Here is a 17,732-nt window from a genome sequence, read left to right as displayed (position 1 = left end):
GAGCAGACTCGAAGGGCCGAATGGCCAACTCCTGCTTCTAGTTTTTATGTTTCTATAAAACATTGACTCTGTTTCTCTCCTGGAATGGTGCCAGACCTGTTGGATTTATCCAGCATTGCTGTTTGAATCGTAGGAAGACTGTATTATGTGCAGCAGTCAGAGTGTGGCGGTGTTATTGTGACTGACCCATTGTGACTCAGTCAGTTCCACACTCTGGCCTCTCACTGTGATGGAGATAGGGCACTTTCACATCCGCCATCTTACCGGAAGTGCCGCATTCACATCCACAGAGGCTTCCAGAACAAAGACCTCTTGAACAAATGGTTTGATTTTGTGCTGGGGCTGCGGAGGCGGCGGTCCTGAGCCCGGAGCCCGGGCGGGGGTTGGGCAATTCTGTGAAATTTTATATATTTGCTGCCGCTTGCTGTCACTTTATGCTTTAACCCCGGAAGTGACGCCACTTCCTGTTTCCGGTTTCTGGCGGCCCACGTGTTTGGCCCGGAAGTCCAGTCGACCCTCTGGATTCCAATCGGATTGAACCGAACGCCATGGAGGCCCCGGGTCCCGCCGCCCTGTCCCCGGAACTGGCCGCCTTCCTCCAGCAACACCCGGCGCTGCAGCCCGACCACAACAACCGGGTGAGTGCGGGCGGAGAGGCCATTAAATACCCCCCGCCCCCCCCCCCCCCAAACACCCCATTAAACAGGCTCTCAGCCCCGTGCACAGCAGTCCTCCTGCCCCTTGTTGGGATGGGGGTCACTTGCAGCCCCCACGAGAGGAGAGTCTGCAGCAACTGTGTTGAAGCCATTGAAAGGGTGCAGAGGAGATTTACAAGGATGTTGCCTGGATTGGGTGGCATGCCTTATGAGGATAGGTTGAGGGAGCTTGGTCTCTTCTCCCTGGAGAGACGAAGGATGAGAGGTGACCTGATAGAGGTTTACAAGATGTTGAGGGATCTGGATAGGGTGGACTCTCAGAGGCTATTTCCAAGGGCTGAAATGGTTGCTACGAGAGGACACAGGTTTAAGGTGCTGGGGGGTAGGTACAGGGGGGATGTCAGGGGTAAGTTTTTCACTCAGAGGGTGGTGGATGAGTGGAATCGGCTGACGTCGGTGGTGGTGGAGGCAAACTCGTTGGGGTCTTTTAAGAGACTTCTGGATGAGTACATGGGATTTAATGGGATTGAGGGCTATAGATAGGCCTAGAGGTGGGGATGTGATCGGCGCAACTTGTGGGCCGAAGGGCCTGTTTGTGCTGTGGCTTTCTATGTTCTATGTTCTCTGGGGAAGAATGCGGTTGCTCGGTAACCAGGTTGCAGCGAGTGGTTTTGTTGCTGCAAGTCCAGACACCGTGAAATCGGACCGTGGGCATTCTGAGAATCTGAAATAAAAATCTGTCAATCAGCCTGAAACTGTCGGCGGGATTGTCCTAAAAACCCAACTGGGTCACTCGCGTCCTTTGGGGATGGAGACCTGCCGTCCTTACCCAGCCTGGGATTATATATGTGACTCCAGTCCCACATCAATGTGTTTGACTCTCACTCTCTGGACTGACACCAGTGAGACTGTCAATTCCGTCAAACTTGTACAAAAGGCTCACCACCATCTTGCCAGGACAGCGAGAGAGGTCAGCAACACACAACCCCATAATTATTGAAAAATAAGTTGGCATGGAAAGTGTTGATATTCTCCTTGGTATGAGGGGCAATATGAAACACAGGATTTCACTCAGCGATGGTCAGTTCAGTTGTATATGTAGGATCATAGAATCCCTACAATGCAGGAGGCTATTCAGCCCATTGAGTATTCAACTTTGACAGAGCTTCCTTGTAACCCCACATATTAACCCCACTAATCCATCTAACCTACACATCTTGGGACACTAAGGGGCAATTTGGCATGGCCAATGCACCTAACCTGCACATCTTTGGACTGTGGGAGGAACCTGGAGCACCCGGAAGAAACCCACACAGACATGGGGAGAATGCACAAACTCCACATGGGCAGTCACCAAGGCCGGAGTTTAACCCTGGCGCTGTGAGGCAGCAGTGCTAACCACTGTGCCACCGAGCCACCACACTCAAATGTCACTCAAATTGAACCAGGTTCTGGGTCCAAACCTCTCCAGTACATCAATCAATCCACTAACTAAAACCAGGATGAATGCTGCCGCACAGGGCAGCAGGCTGGTTTGTGTCAGCAGCTGTAGCAACCAACACCTGCACAGCAGGATCCCACAAGCAGCATTCAATATTGAGCAAGCAGTGTGGTTTTGAGTGAGGAATGTTCGACTAGGCACTGGGATGCTCCCTAATGCTCCACATTCAATTATGCTTTGGGGATTGAACTGTGAGATGAAATAAAGTTACTGCGAATGTAAAGATTTTTCTGAAATATGTTGAAGGTGAAATGTTCTCTAACTGGCCATGAGTTGCCATGCCGACTGGCAGATCTGCAAGCCTACACCAAGGGCAAGAAGTACCAGCGCGTAGCAATGAAGGAGCCATTCAACTACAGTCAGTACGAGCCACATGTCGTCCCCAGCACAAAAAATCCGTAAGTGCACAATGGTCAGAATTGATATCTCTGAGCAATCAAACACTCCCAAGACAGGTACTGAGGGAGCGCCGCACTGTCAGAGGGTCAGTAGTGAGGGAGTGCCGCACTGTCAATGGGTCAGCACTGAGGGAGTGCCCACATTGTCAGAGGGTCAGTACTGAGGGAGTGCCGTATTGTCGGAGGGTCAGTACTGAGGGAGTGCTGCACTGTCAGAGGGTCAGTGCTGAGGGAGTGCCGCACTGTCAGAGGGTCAGTGCTGAGGGAGTGCTGCATTGTCAGAGGGTCAGTACTGAGGGAGCGCCGCATTGTCGGAGGGTCAGTACTGAGGGAGTGCCGCATTGTCGGAGGGTCAGTGCTGAGGGAGTGCCGCACTGTCAGAGGGTCAGTACTGAGGGAGTGCCGCACTGTCAGAGGGTCAGTGCTGAGGGAGTGCTGCATTGTCAGAGGGTCAGTGCTGAGGGAGTGCCGCACTGTCAGAGGGTCAGTGCTGAGGGAGTGCTGCATTGTCAGAGGGTCAGTACTGAGGGAGCGCCGCATTGTCGGAGGGTCAGTACTGAGGGAGTGCCGCATTGTCGGAGGGTCAGTGCTGAGGGAGTGCCGCACTGTCAGAGGGTCAGTACTGAGGGAGTGCCGCACTGTCAGAGGGTCAGTGCTGAGGGAGTGCTGCATTGTCAGAGGGTCAGTACTGAGGGAGCGCCGCATTGTCAGAGGGTCAGTGCTGAGGGAGTGCTGCATTGTCAGAGGGTCAGTACTGAGGGAGCGCCGCATTGTCAGAGGGTCAGTACTGAGGGAGCGCCGCATTGTCGGAGGGTCAATACTGAGGGAGTGCCGCATTGTCAGAGGGTCAGTACTGAGGGAGTGCCGCATTGTCAGAGGGTCAGTGCTGAGGGAGTGCCGCACTGTCAGAGGGTCAGTGCTGAGGGAGTGCCGCACTGTCAGAGGGTCAGTACTGAGGGAGTGCCGCACTGTCAGAGGGTCAGTACTGAGGGAGTGCCGCACTGTCAGAGGGTCAGTACTGAGGGAGCGCCGCACTGTCAGAGGGTCAGTACTGAGGGAGCGCCGCACTGTCAGAGGGTCAGTACTGAGGGAGTGCCGCACTGTCAGAGGGTCAGTACTGAGGGAGTGCCGCACTGTTGGAGTTGCTATCATTCAGTTAAAATATCTAACCGAGGTGCCATTTGTCCGTCTTGGAATGAAAATAATCATAATCCTTCAACCATTATTTTATTAATTTCCCCCAGGTGTTGCAGCTAATATTTACTCTACAATCAACCTCATTAAACAAATGATTATCCAGCAGTTCTTCCCCTGCTGTTTCTGGCAGCTTGCTGTGCGCACATTGGCTGCAGTGCTATAGTTCCAAAACGTGCTTCATTTACTCTGAAGTGATTTGGGATGTTTGGAGGTGTTAGGTGCTATAGAAATGCACGATCCTTCTTTAATTCTTCTTGTCTGTTCTCAGGCAGCAGCTGTTCTGTAAATTGACAATCCGCCACATTAACAAGATTCCTCAGCATGTTCTTCGCCACGTGAATGGGAAACGTTATCAAAGAGCACTGAAGAAATGTAAGTGCTGCTCATCTGAACGAGAGACTAAAACGGACGCGGGAATGCACGGCATGTAAATAGTTAGAAGTTTATTAACCATGTGGCTCAACTAATTAATTATAAACAACTCAAGGTGATGTCGAAGCTACTTCACATGTTCAAAACCCCTCGATTAGATTCCAGTCTGTAACTCACTCCCGGCTACCTGTTATTCTATATATAAACCACCCCAAACCCCTCGATTAGATTCCAGTCTGTAACTCACTCCCGGGTATCTGTTATTCTATATATAAACCACCCCAAACCCCTCGATTAGATTCCAGTCTGTAACTCACTCCCGGGTATCTGTTATTCTATATATAAACCACCCCAAACCCCTCGATTAGATTCCAGTCTGTAACTCACTCCCAGGTATCTGTTATTCTATATATAAACCACCCCAAACCCCTCGATTAGATTCCAGTCTGTAACTCACTCCCGGGTATCTGTTATTTTATATATAAACCACCCCAAACCCCTCGATTAGATTCCAGTCTGTAACTCACTCCCGGGTATCTGTTATTCTATATATAAACCACCCCGAACCCCTCGATTAGATTCCAGTCTGTAACTCACTCCCAGGTATCTGTTATTCTATATATAAACCACCCCGAACCCTCGATTAGATTCCAGTCTGTAACTCACTCCCAGGTATCTGTTATTCTATATATAAACCACCCCGAACCCCTCGATTAGATTCCAGTCTGTAACTCACTCCCGGGTATCTGTTATTCTATATATAAACCACCCCGAACCCCTCGATTAGATTGCAGTCTGTAACTCACTCCCGGGTATCTGTTATTCTATATATAAACCACCCTGAACCCCTCGATTAGATTCCAGTCTGTAACTCACTCCCGGGTATCTGTTATTCTATATATAAACCACCCCGAACCCCTCGATTAGATTCCAGTCTGTAACTCACTCCCAGGTATCTGTTATTCTATATATAAACCACCCCGAACCCCTCGATTATATTCCAGTCTGTAACTCACTCCCGGGTATCTGTTATTCTATATATAAACCACCCCGAACCCCTCGATTAGATTCCAGTCTGTAACTCACTCCCAGGTATCTGTTATTCTATATATAAACCACCCCGAACCCCTCGATTAGATTCCAGTCTGTAACTCACTCCCAGGTATCTGTTATTCTATATATAAACCACCCGGAACCCCTCGATTAGATTTCAGTCTGTAACTCACTCCCGGGTATCTGTTATTCTATATATAAACCACCCAGAACCCCTCGATTAGATTCCAGTCTGTAACTCACTCCCAGGTATCTGTTATTCTATATATAAACCACCCGGAACCCCTCGATTAGATTTCAGTCTGTAACTCACTCCTGGGTATCTGTTATTCTATATATAAACCACCCCAAACCCCTCGATTAGATTTCAGTCTGTAACTCACTCCCGGGTATCTGTTATTCTATATATAAACCACCCCGAACCCCTCGATTAGATTCCAGTCTGTAACTCACTCCCGGGTATCTGTTATTCTATATATAAACCACCCCGAACCCCTCGATTAGATTCCAGTCTGTAACTCACTCCCGGGTATCTGTTATTCTATATATAAACCACCCAGAACCCCTCGATTAGATTCCAGTTTCTACTCACTCCCGGGTATCTGTTATTCTATATATAAACCACCCCGAACCCCTCGATTAGATTTCAGTCTGTAACTCACTCCCGGGTATCTGTTATTCTATATATAAACCACCCCAAACCCCTCGATTAGATTTCAGTCTGTAACTCACTCCCGGGTATCTGTTATTCTATATATAAACCACCCCGAACCCCTCGATTAGATTCCAGTCTGTAACTCACTCCCGGGTATCTGTTATTCTATATATAAACCACCCCGAACCCCTCGATTAGATTCCAGTCTGTAACTCACTCCCGGGTATCTGTTATTCGATATATAAACCACCCAGAACCCCTCGATTAGATTCCAGTTTCTACTCACTCCCGGGTATCTGTTATTCTATATATAAACCACCCCGAACCCCTCGATTAGATTCCAGTTTGTAACTCACTCCCGGGTATCTGTTATTCTACATATAAACCACCCCGAACCCCTCGATTAGATTCCAGTCTGTAACTCACTCCCGGGTATCTGTAATTCTATATATAAACCACCCTGAACCCCTCGATTAGATTCCAGTCTGTAACTCACTCCCGGGTATCTGTTATTCTGTATATAAACCACCCCGAACCCCTCGATTAGATTCCAGTCTGTAACTCACTCCCGGGTATCTGTTATTTTATATATAAACCACCCCGAACCCCTCGATTAGATTCCAGTCTGTAACTCACTCCCGGGTATCTGTTATTCTATATATAAACCACCCGGAACCCCTCGATTAGATTCCAGTCTGTAACTCACTCCCGGGTATCTGTTATTCTATATATAAACCACCCGGAACCCCTCGATTAGATTCCAGTCTGTAACTCACTCCCGGGAATCTGTTATTCTATATATAAACCACCCGGAACCCCTCGATTAGATTCCAATCTGTAACTCACTCCCGGGTATCTGTTATTCTATATATAAACCACCCCAAACCCCTCGATTAGATACCAATCTGTAACTCACTCCCGGGTATCTGTTATTTTATATATAAACCACCCCGAACCCCTCGATTAGATTCCAGTCTGTAACTCACTCCCGGGTATCTGTTATTCTATATACAAACCACCCCGAACCCCTCGATTAGATTCCAGTCTGTAACTCACTCCCGGTTATCTGTTATTCTATATATAAACCACCCCGAACCCCTCGATTAGATTCCAGTCTGTAACTCACTCCCGGGTATCTGTTATTCTATATATAAACCACCCCGAACCCCTCGATTAGATTCCAGTCTGTAACTCACTCCCGGGTATCTGTTATTTTATATATAAACCACCCTGAACCCCTCGATTAGATTCCAGTCTGTAACTCACTCCCGTGTGAAATTTGCATATCTGATTCTGACACTTTGATTTGATACTTGGGGGAGTGGGGACAATGGAACTGTTGCCCTTACGGATGGAGCAAGCTGGTATTGCCAGGATCCTAGCTGGTGTCAGTGCAATGGTGTTGCCCTGATTATGGGTGGGAATGGTGTGGTGCAGTGTCACTCTCATGCTGTGTCCTTCTGTCTCAACTCAGTTAACGAATGTGCTGCTCTCGGGGTCCCCTTCATCCCGGCATGTCTGTCGCAGAAGAAACGGAATCGGGAATCTGACAGTAAGGACACTTACCGCAATCGGAAGGAGTTCTGGGAGCCAGACGGGAGTGGTGAAGGAAGTGAGAGTGACAACTCAGATGACAGTATGAGTGACCTGTACCCAGGTGAGTTACTGCAAGCTGAGACCATGTGATTGGTTGGAGGCTGCAACCTTTAACTTGGATTCCACTAGTGTTTTAGAGACCTGAGATTTCTGTTACAGTCACCCAGGGCAGGAGGAGGCCATTTGGTCCATCCACCCTGTGCTGATTCTATCCAGTTGTTCCCACCCCCTGCCTTTTCCCTGCACATTCCCCATTGACAAGTATTTATCTAATTCCCTGTTGAAAGGTACTGTGAAGTCTGATTCCACCAACATTTCCATCAGCGATTCCTGGTCACAACTGGCTGAGGTTTTAAAAAATGAACTCTCCTTAACCTTGTCTGCTCTAAGGAGAATGATGTACCTTTGCTGATAATCCAGCTCCCTCACACCATCATTCAGTAACCCCTCTTCCCCCCCCCCCCCAGCACCCTGTGTTACTGACTGTATCTCTGCTGATGTTAATCCAGCTCCCTCACACTGTCACTCAGTAACCCCTCTCCCCCAGCACCCTGTGTTACTGACTGTATCTGTACTGATGCTAATCCAGCTCCCTCGCACTGTCACTCAGTAACCCCTCTCCCCCAGCACCCTGTGTTACTGACTGTATCTCTGCTGATGTTAATCCAGCTCCCTCAAACTGTCACTCAGTAACCCCTCTCCCCCAGCACCCTGTGTTACTGACTGTATCTGTACTGATGTTAAACCAGCTCCCTCACACTGTCACTCAGTAACCCCTCTCCCCCAGCACCCTGTGTTACTGACTGTATCTCTGCTGATAATCCAGCTCCCTCACACTGTCACTCAGTAACCCCTCTCCCCCAGCACCCTGTGTTACTGACTGTATCTCTGCTGATAATCCAGCTCTCTTTTATTCTTGGGCTCAGTAACCTGTTCAGTCCTAACAGTTCACATTGATTTTGCAGATCACCTCTTTAACAGAAATGACGACACACGGACAGAATTGCTTGTGAATCAAGAGGAAACTGACAATGAAAAAATGGAGGTCGAGACGCCATTGCCAAGAAAGCGGAAAAAGGTAAAGGCTGCACCCACCACACAAGAACAATAAAGGAATGTGTTTAATTCCTGCCATTCTTCAGAATAGGAAGCCAGTCTACCCAGCGTGTCAGTTCTGCTATTCAATAGATCGCAGCGAAACTCTTTATTAATGACATCTATCACTTTATTCCTGTAATCCCAATACCCGTTCCCAATGAAAATCCCAATACCCGTACCGAACAAAACCCCCCAATACCCGTACTGAACAAAACCCCCCAATACCCGTACTGAACAAAACCCCCCAATACCCGTACCGAACAAAACCCCCCCAATACCCGTACCGAACAAAACCCCCCAATACCCGTACTGAACAAAACCCCCCCAATACCCGTACCGAACAAAACCCCCCAATACCCGTACCGAACAAAACCCCCCAATACCCGTACCGAACAAAACCCCCCAATAACCGTACTGAACAAAACCCCCCAATAACCGTACTGAACAAAACCCCCCAATACCCGTACCGAACAAAACCCCCCAATAACCGTACCGAACAAAACCCCCCAATACCCGTACTGAACAAAACCCCCCAATAACCGTACTGAACAAAACCCCCCAATAACCGTACCGAACAAAACCCCCCCAATACCCGTACCGAACAAAACCCCCCAATACCCGTACCGAACAAAACCCCCCCAATACCCGTACCGAACAAAACCCCCCAATACCCGTACTGAACAAAACCCCCCAATTCCCGTACTGAACAAAACCCCCCAATACCCGTACTGAACAAAACCCCCCAATAACCGTACCGAACAAAACCCCCCAATTCCCGTACTGAACAAAACCCCCCAATTCCCGTACTGAACAAAACCCCCCAATTCCCGTACTGAACAAAACCCCCCAATACCCGTACCGAACAAAACCCCCCAATAACCGTACCGAACAAAACCCCCCAATACCCGTACTGAACAAAACCCCCCAATAACCGTACTGAACAAAACCCCCCAATAACCGTACCGAACAAAACCCCCCCAATACCCGTACCGAACAAAACCCCCCAATACCCGTACCGAACAAAACCCCCCCAATACCCGTACCGAACAAAACCCCCCAATACCCGTACTGAACAAAACCCCCCAATTCCCGTACTGAACAAAACCCCCCAATACCCGTACTGAACAAAACCCCCCAATAACCGTACCGAACAAAACCCCCCAATTCCCGTACTGAACAAAACCCCCCAATTCCCGTACTGAACAAAACCCCCCAATTCCCGTACTGAACAAAACCCCCCAATACCCGTACCGAACAAAACCCCCCAATACCCGTACTGAACAAAACCCCCCAATTCCCGTACTGAACAAAACCCCCCAATACCCGTACCGAACAAAACCCCCCCAATACCCGTACCGAACAAAACCCCCCCAATACCCGTACCGAACAAAACCCCCCCAATACCCGTACCGAACAAAACCCCCCAATACCCGTACCGAACAAAACCCCCCAATACCCGTACCGAACAAAACCCCCCCAATACCCGTACCGAACAAAACCCCCCCAATACCCGTACCGAACAAAACCCCCCAATACCCGTACTGAACAAAACCCCCCAATACCCGTACCGAACAAAACCCCCCAATACCCGTACCGAACAAAACCCCCCAATACCCGTACTGAACAAAACCCCCCAATACCCGTACCGAACAAAACCCCCCAATACCCGTACCGAACAAAACCCCCCAATACCCGTACTGAACAAAACCCCCCAATACCCGTACCGAACAAAACCCCCCAATTCCCGTACCGAACAAAACCCCCCAATACCCGTACTGAACAAAACCCCCCAATAACCGTACTGAACAAAACCCCCCAATACCCGTACTGAACAAAACCCCCCAATTCCCGTACTGAACAAAACCACCCAATACCCGTACTGAACAAAACCCCCCAATACCCGTACTGAACAAAACCCCCCAATACCCGTACTGAACAAAACCCCCCAATACCCGTACTGAACAAAACCCCCCAATACCCGTACCGAACAAAACCCCCCAATACCCGTACCGAACAAAACCCCCCAATAACCGTACTGAACAAAACCCCCCAATACCCGTACTGAACAAAACCCCCCAATTCCCGTACTGAACAAAACCCCCCAATACCCGTACCGAACAAAACCCCCCAATACCCGTACCGAACAAAACCCCCCAATACCCGTACTGAACAAAACCCCCCAATACCCGTACCGAACAAACCCCCCCAATACCCGTACCGAACAAAACCCCACAATACCCGTACTGAACAAAACCCCCCAATACCCGTACTGAACAAAACCCCCCAATACCCGTACCGAACAAAACCCCCCAATACCCGTACCGAACAAAATGCCCCAATACCCGTACCGAACAAAACCCCCCAATACCCGTACCGAACAAAACCCCCCAATACCCGTACTGAACAAAACCCCCCCAATACCCGTACTGAACAAAACCCCCCAATACCCGTACTGAACAAAACCCCCCAATTCCCGTACTGAACAAAACCCCCCAATACCCGTACTGAACAAAACCCCCCAATTCCCGTACTGAACAAAACCCCCCAATACCCGTACTGAACAAAACCCCCCAATACCCGTACCGAACAAAACCCCCCAATACCCGTACTGAACAAAACCCCCCAATACCCGTACTGAACAAAACCCCCCAATACCCGTACTGAACAAAACCCCCCCAATACCCGTACTGAACAAAACCCAATACCCGTACTGAACAAAACCCCCCAATACCCGTACTGAACAAAACCCCCCAATACCCGTACTGAACAAAACCCCCCAATACCCGTACCGAACAAAGCCCCCCAATAACCGTACTGAACAAAACCCCCCAATACCCGTACCGAACAAAACCCCCCAATACCCGTACTGAACAAAACCCCCCAATAACCGTACTGAACAAAACCCCCCAATAACCGTACTGAACAAAACCCCCCAATACCCGTACTGAACAAAACCCCCCCAATACCCGTACCGAACAAAACCCCCCAATACCCGTACCGAACAAAACCCCCCAATACCCGTACCGAACAAAACCCCCCAATACCCGTACCGAACAAAACCCCCCAATACCCGTACTGAACAAAACCCCCCAATACCCGTACCGAACAAAACCCCCCAATACCCGTACCGAACAAAACCCCCCAATACCCGTACCGAACAAAACCCCCCAATACCCGTACTGAACAAAACCCCCCAATACCCGTACTGAACAAAACCCCCCAATTCCCGTACTGAACAAAACCCCCCAATTCCCGTACTGAACAAAACCCCCCAATACCCGTACTGAACAAAACCCCCCCAATACCCGTACTGAACAAAACCCCCCCAATACCCGTACTGAACAAAACCCCCCAATACCCGTACTGAACAAAACCCCCCAATACCCGTACTGAACAAAACCCCCCCAATCAAGTAGATAAGGTTGTTAAGAAGGCATATGGTGTCTTGCCGTTTATTGGTAGGGGGATTGAATTTAGGAGTCGTAGTGTTATGTTGCAACTGTACACAACTCTGGTGCGGCCGCACTTGGAGTACTGTGTGCAGTTCTGGTCCCCACATTACAGGAAGGATGTGGAGGCTTTGGAGAGGGTGCAGGGGAGGTTTACCAGGATGTTGCCTGGTATGGAGGGGAGATCCTATGAGGAGAGGCTGAGGGATTTGGGATTGTTTTCGCTGGAAAGGCGGCGGCTAAGAGGGGATCTTATTGAAACATATAAGATGATTAGAGGTTTAGATAGGGTGGATAGTGATAGCCTTTTTCCTCTGATGGAGAAATCCAGCACGAGGGGGCATGGCTTTAAATTGAGGGGGGGTAGTTATAGAACCGATGTCAGGGGTAGGTTCTTTACCCAGAGGGTGGTGAGGGATTGGAATGCCCTGCCAGCATCAGTAGTAAATGCGCCTAGTTTGGGGGCGTTTAAGAGATCCGTAGATAGGTTCATGGACGAAAAGAAATTGGTTTAGGTTGGAGGGTCACAGTTTTTTTTTAACTGGTCGGTGCAACATCGTGGGCCGAAGGGCCTGTTCTGCGCTGTAATGTTCTATGTTCTATGTTCTAATACCCGTACTGAACAAAACCCCCCCAATAACCGTACCGAACAAAACCCCCCAATACCCGTACCGAACAAAACCCCCCAATACCTGACCAAAATTCCCCAATTCCCGTACCGACCACAATCTCCCTCAATACTCCTAACATAAATATTGGATAATGGAAACAATTGGGAGGGAGCCTTCAAGACTGAATTAACAGATTTTTGTTGGGTACGTATTGAGGGAAATTGAGGCAAGGAGGGTAAACGGAGTTGTGGCACAAATCAAACATAACCTGATTGATTCTCAGAATTGGCTTGAGGGGCTAAATGGCCTCTAGTGAGTGTGGTTTCTCTCATCATGGGGCAGCACAGTGGGTCAGCACTGCTGCCTCACAGCGCCAGGGACCTGGGTTCAATTTCGAGCTTGGGTCACTGTCTGTATGAACAAAGAACAGTACAGCACAGGAAACAGGCCCTTCGGCCCTCCAAGCCTGTGCCGCTCACTGGTCCAACTAGACCATTCGTTTGTATCCCTCCATTCCCAGACTGCTCATGTGACTATCCAGGTAAGTCTTAAACGATGTCAGCGTGCCTGCCTCCACCACCCTACTTGGCAGCGCATTCCAGACCCCCACCACCCTCTGTGTAAAAAACGTCCCTCTGATATCTGAGTTATACTTCGCCCCTCTCACCTTGAGCCCGTGACCCCTCGTGATCGTCACCTCCGACCTGGGAAAAAGCTTCCCACTGTTCACCCTATCTATACCCTTCATAATTTTGTACACCTCTATTAGGTCTCCCCGCATTCTCTGTCTTTCCAGGGAGAACAAGCCCAGTTTACCCAATCTCTCCTCATAGCTAAGACCCTCCATACCAGGCAACATCCTGGTAAACCTTCTCTGCACTCTCTCTAAAGCCTCCACGTCCTTCTGGTAGTGCAGCGACCAGAACTGGACGCAGTACTCCAAATGTGGTCGAACCAGCATTCTATACAGCTGCAACATTAGACTCCAGCTTTTATACTCTATTCCCCGTCCTATAAAGGCAAGCATACCATATGCCTTCTTCACCTGTGCTGCCACCTTCAAGGATTTGTGGACTTGCACACCTCTGTTTCTATACTCTTGATGGCTCTGCCATTTATTGTATAACTCCCCCCTACATTAGTTCTTCCAAAATGCATCACTTCGCATTTATCCGGATTAAATTCCATCTGCCACCTCTCCGCCCAATTTTCCAGCCTATCTATATCCTGCTGTATTGCCCGACAATGCTCTTCGCTATCTGCAAGTCCAGCCATCTTCGTGTCATCCGCAAACTTGCTGATTACACCAGTTACACCTTCTTCCAAATCATGTATATATATCACAAATAGCAGAGGTCCCAGTACAGAGCCCTGCGGTCACTGGTCACAGAGCTCCAGCCAGAAAAAGACCCTTCGACTGCTACCCTCTGTCTCCTGTGGCCAAGCCAGTTCTCTACCCATCTAGCCACCTCTCTTTGTATTCCACGAGCCTTAACCTTCTTAACCAACCTGCCATGAGGGACTTTGTCAAATGCCTTACTGAAATCCATATAGATGACATCCACGGCCCTACCTTCGTCAACCGTTTTTGTCACTTCCTCAAAAAACTCCACCAAATTTGTAAGGCACGACCTCCCTCTTACAAAACCATGCTATCACTAACGAGATTGTTCCGTTCTAAATGCGCATACATTTGTATGGTGTTTGCACGTTCTCCCCGTGTCTGCGTGGGTTTCCTCCCAGTCTGAAAGACATGCTGGTTAGGGTGCATAACCTGAACAGGCGCCAGAGTGTGGCGACTAGGGGAGTTTCACAGTAACTTCATCGCAGTGTTAATGTAAGCCTTACTTGTGACGAATAAATAAACTTAAACATAAAATGAAGTAAGGTTGGGCATCGATGTCGCGCAGTTCACCGCTCTTCTCCTGACATGCAATAGAGCGGCACAGTGGTTAGCACTGCTGCCTCACAGCGCCAGGGACCCGGGTTCGATTCCCGGCTCGGGTCGCTGTCTGTGCGGAGTTTGCATGTTCTCCCCGTGTCTGCGTGGGTTTCCTCCGGGGGCTCTGGTTTCCTCCCACAGTCTGAAAGATGTGCAGGTTAGGTGGATTGGCTATGCTAAATTGACCCTACTGTCAGGGGGATTGGCTAGGGTAAATGCATGGGGTTATGGCCTGGATGGGATTGTGGTCGGTCCAGACTTGATGGGCCAAATGGCGGCCTCCTGCACTGTAGATTCTATGATCTGTTCTATTTCCTCCGAACACAGGCAGAACCGCATCCCTTTACAAAGAAGAAATTGAAGGAAGGGGCTCCTCAAAGATCCAACCATCGCGGGAAGTTTAAAATGAGCCAGAAAGCTGGAAATCAGAACTAATTCTGGGAGTGGCTCAACTCTTCTACAGCGATTGGGTGCAACATGCTGAGTGTTAATTGTACAGTTCGATTTATATTTGTGTAGCAATTAAAGCATTTCTGAAACAGTGAGGTTGTGAGCATCTGTTTACCGTTTGCTTAACTAAGTGAACACTAAGCCATTTCCCCTTCCTTTTCGAATGAATGCTGACCCACACTGGGATCTGCCCACAACCCCTTGTGTTACAGCACCATTAATGTTCTGAGGTTCTTGACAGAAGTATCATCAAACAAAATTTGATACCAAATCATAAGATGTCCACAGATGTGTGAATTCGGTGGATTGGCCATGCCAAATTGCCCCTTCGTGTCAGGGCGACTAGCTAGGGTAAATGCATAGGGTTATGGGGATAGGGCCTGGATGGGATTGTGGTCGGTGCAGACTCGATGGGCCAAGCGGCCTCCTTCTGCACTGTAGGGATTCTATGAGATATTTCACCTGGTCACTTTTGAAGGAAACCTTGAGGGGTTTTCGGGTGGGAATTCCAGGGCCCAGATAGCTGAAGGCATTGGTGGAATGACTAAAATCAGAGATACTCAGGGCCAGAGTTGCAGGAATGAGATATTTCAGGAGGTTGTGCGGCTGGAGATTAGAAGTAGGGAGTGACAAGGTCATTGGGGGGGGGGGGGGGGGGGAGTTTTAATATTGAACTGTTACTTAACCAGGAGGCAGAGTTAGCCAGCATGCATAGAGGTGATAGGTGAACGTGTTTGGTGAGAGTTAGGATTTGGGCAGCAGTTTTGGTTACTATGTCATGAGTGCTGGACTTAATGCAATTTCAGTCAAGATGTTTAAACTAATTTGTCAGGGGGATGGGAAAAGGAGTTGTAGTCCGGTGGTCAGTGAGTGTAGTGAGGTACTGGGAAGGGTATCATGGTCAATGGTGGGTACCAGCAGACAAGAAGGTGGGTTGAAGTGTGTCTACTTCAATGCAAGGAGCATCCGAAATAAGGTAGGTGAACTTGGGGTATGGATTGGCACTTGGGACTATGATGTTGTGGCCATTACGGAGACATGGGTAGAACAAGGACAGGAATGGTTGTTGGAAGTTCCGGGGTATAGATGTTTCAGTAAGTGTAGGGTAGCTGGTAAAAGAGGTGGTGGAGTGGCACTGTTAATCAAGGAGAGTGTAACGGCTGCAGAAAGGCATTTTGAAGGGGATCTGCCTACAGAGGTAATATGGGCTGAGGTTAGGAATAGGAAAGGAGCGGTCACGTTGTTAGGAGTTTACTATAGGCCCCCAAATAGTAATAGAGGTGAGGAGCAAGAAATTGCTAAGCAGATTATGGTTAGGTGTGGAGGTCACAGGGTAGTTGTCATGGGGGACTTTAACCTTCCAAATATTGATTGGAATCTTTATAGGTCGAATAGTTCGGATGGGGCAGTTTTTGTGCAGTGTGTGCAGGAGGGGTTCCTGACACAATATGTGGATAAGCCGACAAGAGGTGGGGCCACATTGGATTTGGTAATGGGAAATGAACCGGGCCAAGTGTTGGATTTAGTTGTGGGAGAGCACTTTGGAGATAGTGACCACAATTCGGTGTCTTTTGTTATTGCAATGGAGAGGGAGAGGGCCGTACGGCAGGGCATAGTTTACAATTGGGGGAGAGGTAATTATGATGCAATCAGGCAGGAATTAGGAAGCATAGGTTGGGAACAAAAATTGTCAGGCAAAGGCACTAATGATAAGTGGAACTTTTTCAAGGAACAAATACTGCGTGTCCATGATAGGTATGTCCCTGCCAGGCAGAGAGGAAATGGCCGAGTGAGGGAACCATGGTTCACAAGAGGTGGAATGTCTTGTCAAGAGGAAGAAGGAAGCGTATGTTAGGTTGAGAAAACAAGGTTCAGTTGGCTCGATGGAGGGTTACAAGTTAGCAAGAAATGAACTGAAAAAGGGGCTTAGGAGAGCTAGGAGGGGGCATGAGAAGTCCTTGGCGGGTCAGATCAAGGAAAACCCCAAGGCTTTTTACTCTTATGTGAGGAATAAAAGAATGACCAGGGTGAGGTTGGGGCCGGTCAAGGACGGTAGTGGGAATTTGTGCATGGAGTCAGAAGAGATAGGAGAGGTGATGAATGAATACTTTTCTTCGGTGTTCACCAAGGAGAGGGGCCATGTTTTTGAGGAAGAGAGGGTGTCACAGGCTGATAGGCTGGAGGAAGTAGATGTTCGGAGGGAAGATGTACTAGCAATTTTGAATAAACGGAAAGTTGATAAGTCCCCTGGGCCTGATGAAATACATCCTAGGATTCTTTGGGAGGCAAGGGATGAGATAGCAGAGCCTTTGGCTTTGATCTTTGGGTCCTCACTGTCCACGGGGGTGGTGCCAGAGGACTGGAGAGTGGCGAATGTTGTTCCTCTGTTTAAGAAAGGGAATAGAAATGACCCTGGTAATTATAGGCCAGTTAGTCTTCGGTGGTCGGTAGTTGATGGAAAAGGTCCTTAGGGATAGGATTTACGACCATTTAGAAAGATGCAGCTTAATCCGGGATAGTCAGCACGGATTTGTGAAGGGCAAGTCTTGCCTCACAAATTTGATAGAATTTTTTGAGGAGGTAACTAAGTGTGTAGATGAAGGTAGTGCAGTTGATGTCATATACATGGATTTTAGTAAGGCGTTTGATAAAGTCCCCCACAGTCGGCTTATGAAGAAAGTAAGGATGTGTGGGATAGAGGGAAGTTTGGCCGATTGGATAGGTAACTGGCTATCTAACAGAAGACAGAGGGTG

At 48.7% G+C, this 17,732-nt stretch overlaps 1 protein-coding gene across 1 annotated transcript; it reads left to right on the top strand.

Annotated features, from left to right (window-relative positions):
* The first annotated feature begins 478 nt into the window (after positions 1-478).
* On the top strand, positions 479-15,070 carry LOC144502345 (surfeit locus protein 2-like). The gene is made up of 6 exons (XM_078226176.1): positions 479-638; positions 2,404-2,555; positions 4,021-4,124; positions 7,307-7,489; positions 8,394-8,506; positions 14,856-15,070. The coding sequence occupies exons 1-6, from the start codon at positions 549-551 to the stop codon at positions 14,961-14,963; spliced, it is 750 nt and encodes a 249-aa protein (XP_078082302.1). The 5' UTR covers positions 479-548; the 3' UTR covers positions 14,964-15,070.
* Positions 15,071-17,732: the final 2,662 nt, after the last annotated feature.

This window comes from Mustelus asterias, chromosome 13 (genome assembly GCF_964213995.1).
Source record: "Mustelus asterias chromosome 13, sMusAst1.hap1.1, whole genome shotgun sequence".
Taxonomy (NCBI): domain Eukaryota; kingdom Metazoa; phylum Chordata; class Chondrichthyes; order Carcharhiniformes; family Triakidae; genus Mustelus; species Mustelus asterias.
This window is presented reverse-complemented; position numbering and strand designations above follow the sequence as displayed.

Coding starts and splice junctions, on each gene's coding strand:
- LOC144502345 (XM_078226176.1), top strand. CDS start 549: ATGGAGGCCCCGGGTCCCGCCGCCCTGTCCCCGGAACTGGCCGCCTTC. Junction 2,556..4,020: donor GTCCCCAGCACAAAAAATCC/GTAAGTGCACAA, acceptor GTCTGTTCTCAG/GCAGCAGCTGTTCTGTAAAT. Junction 4,125..7,306: donor TCAAAGAGCACTGAAGAAAT/GTAAGTGCTGCT, acceptor GTCTCAACTCAG/TTAACGAATGTGCTGCTCTC.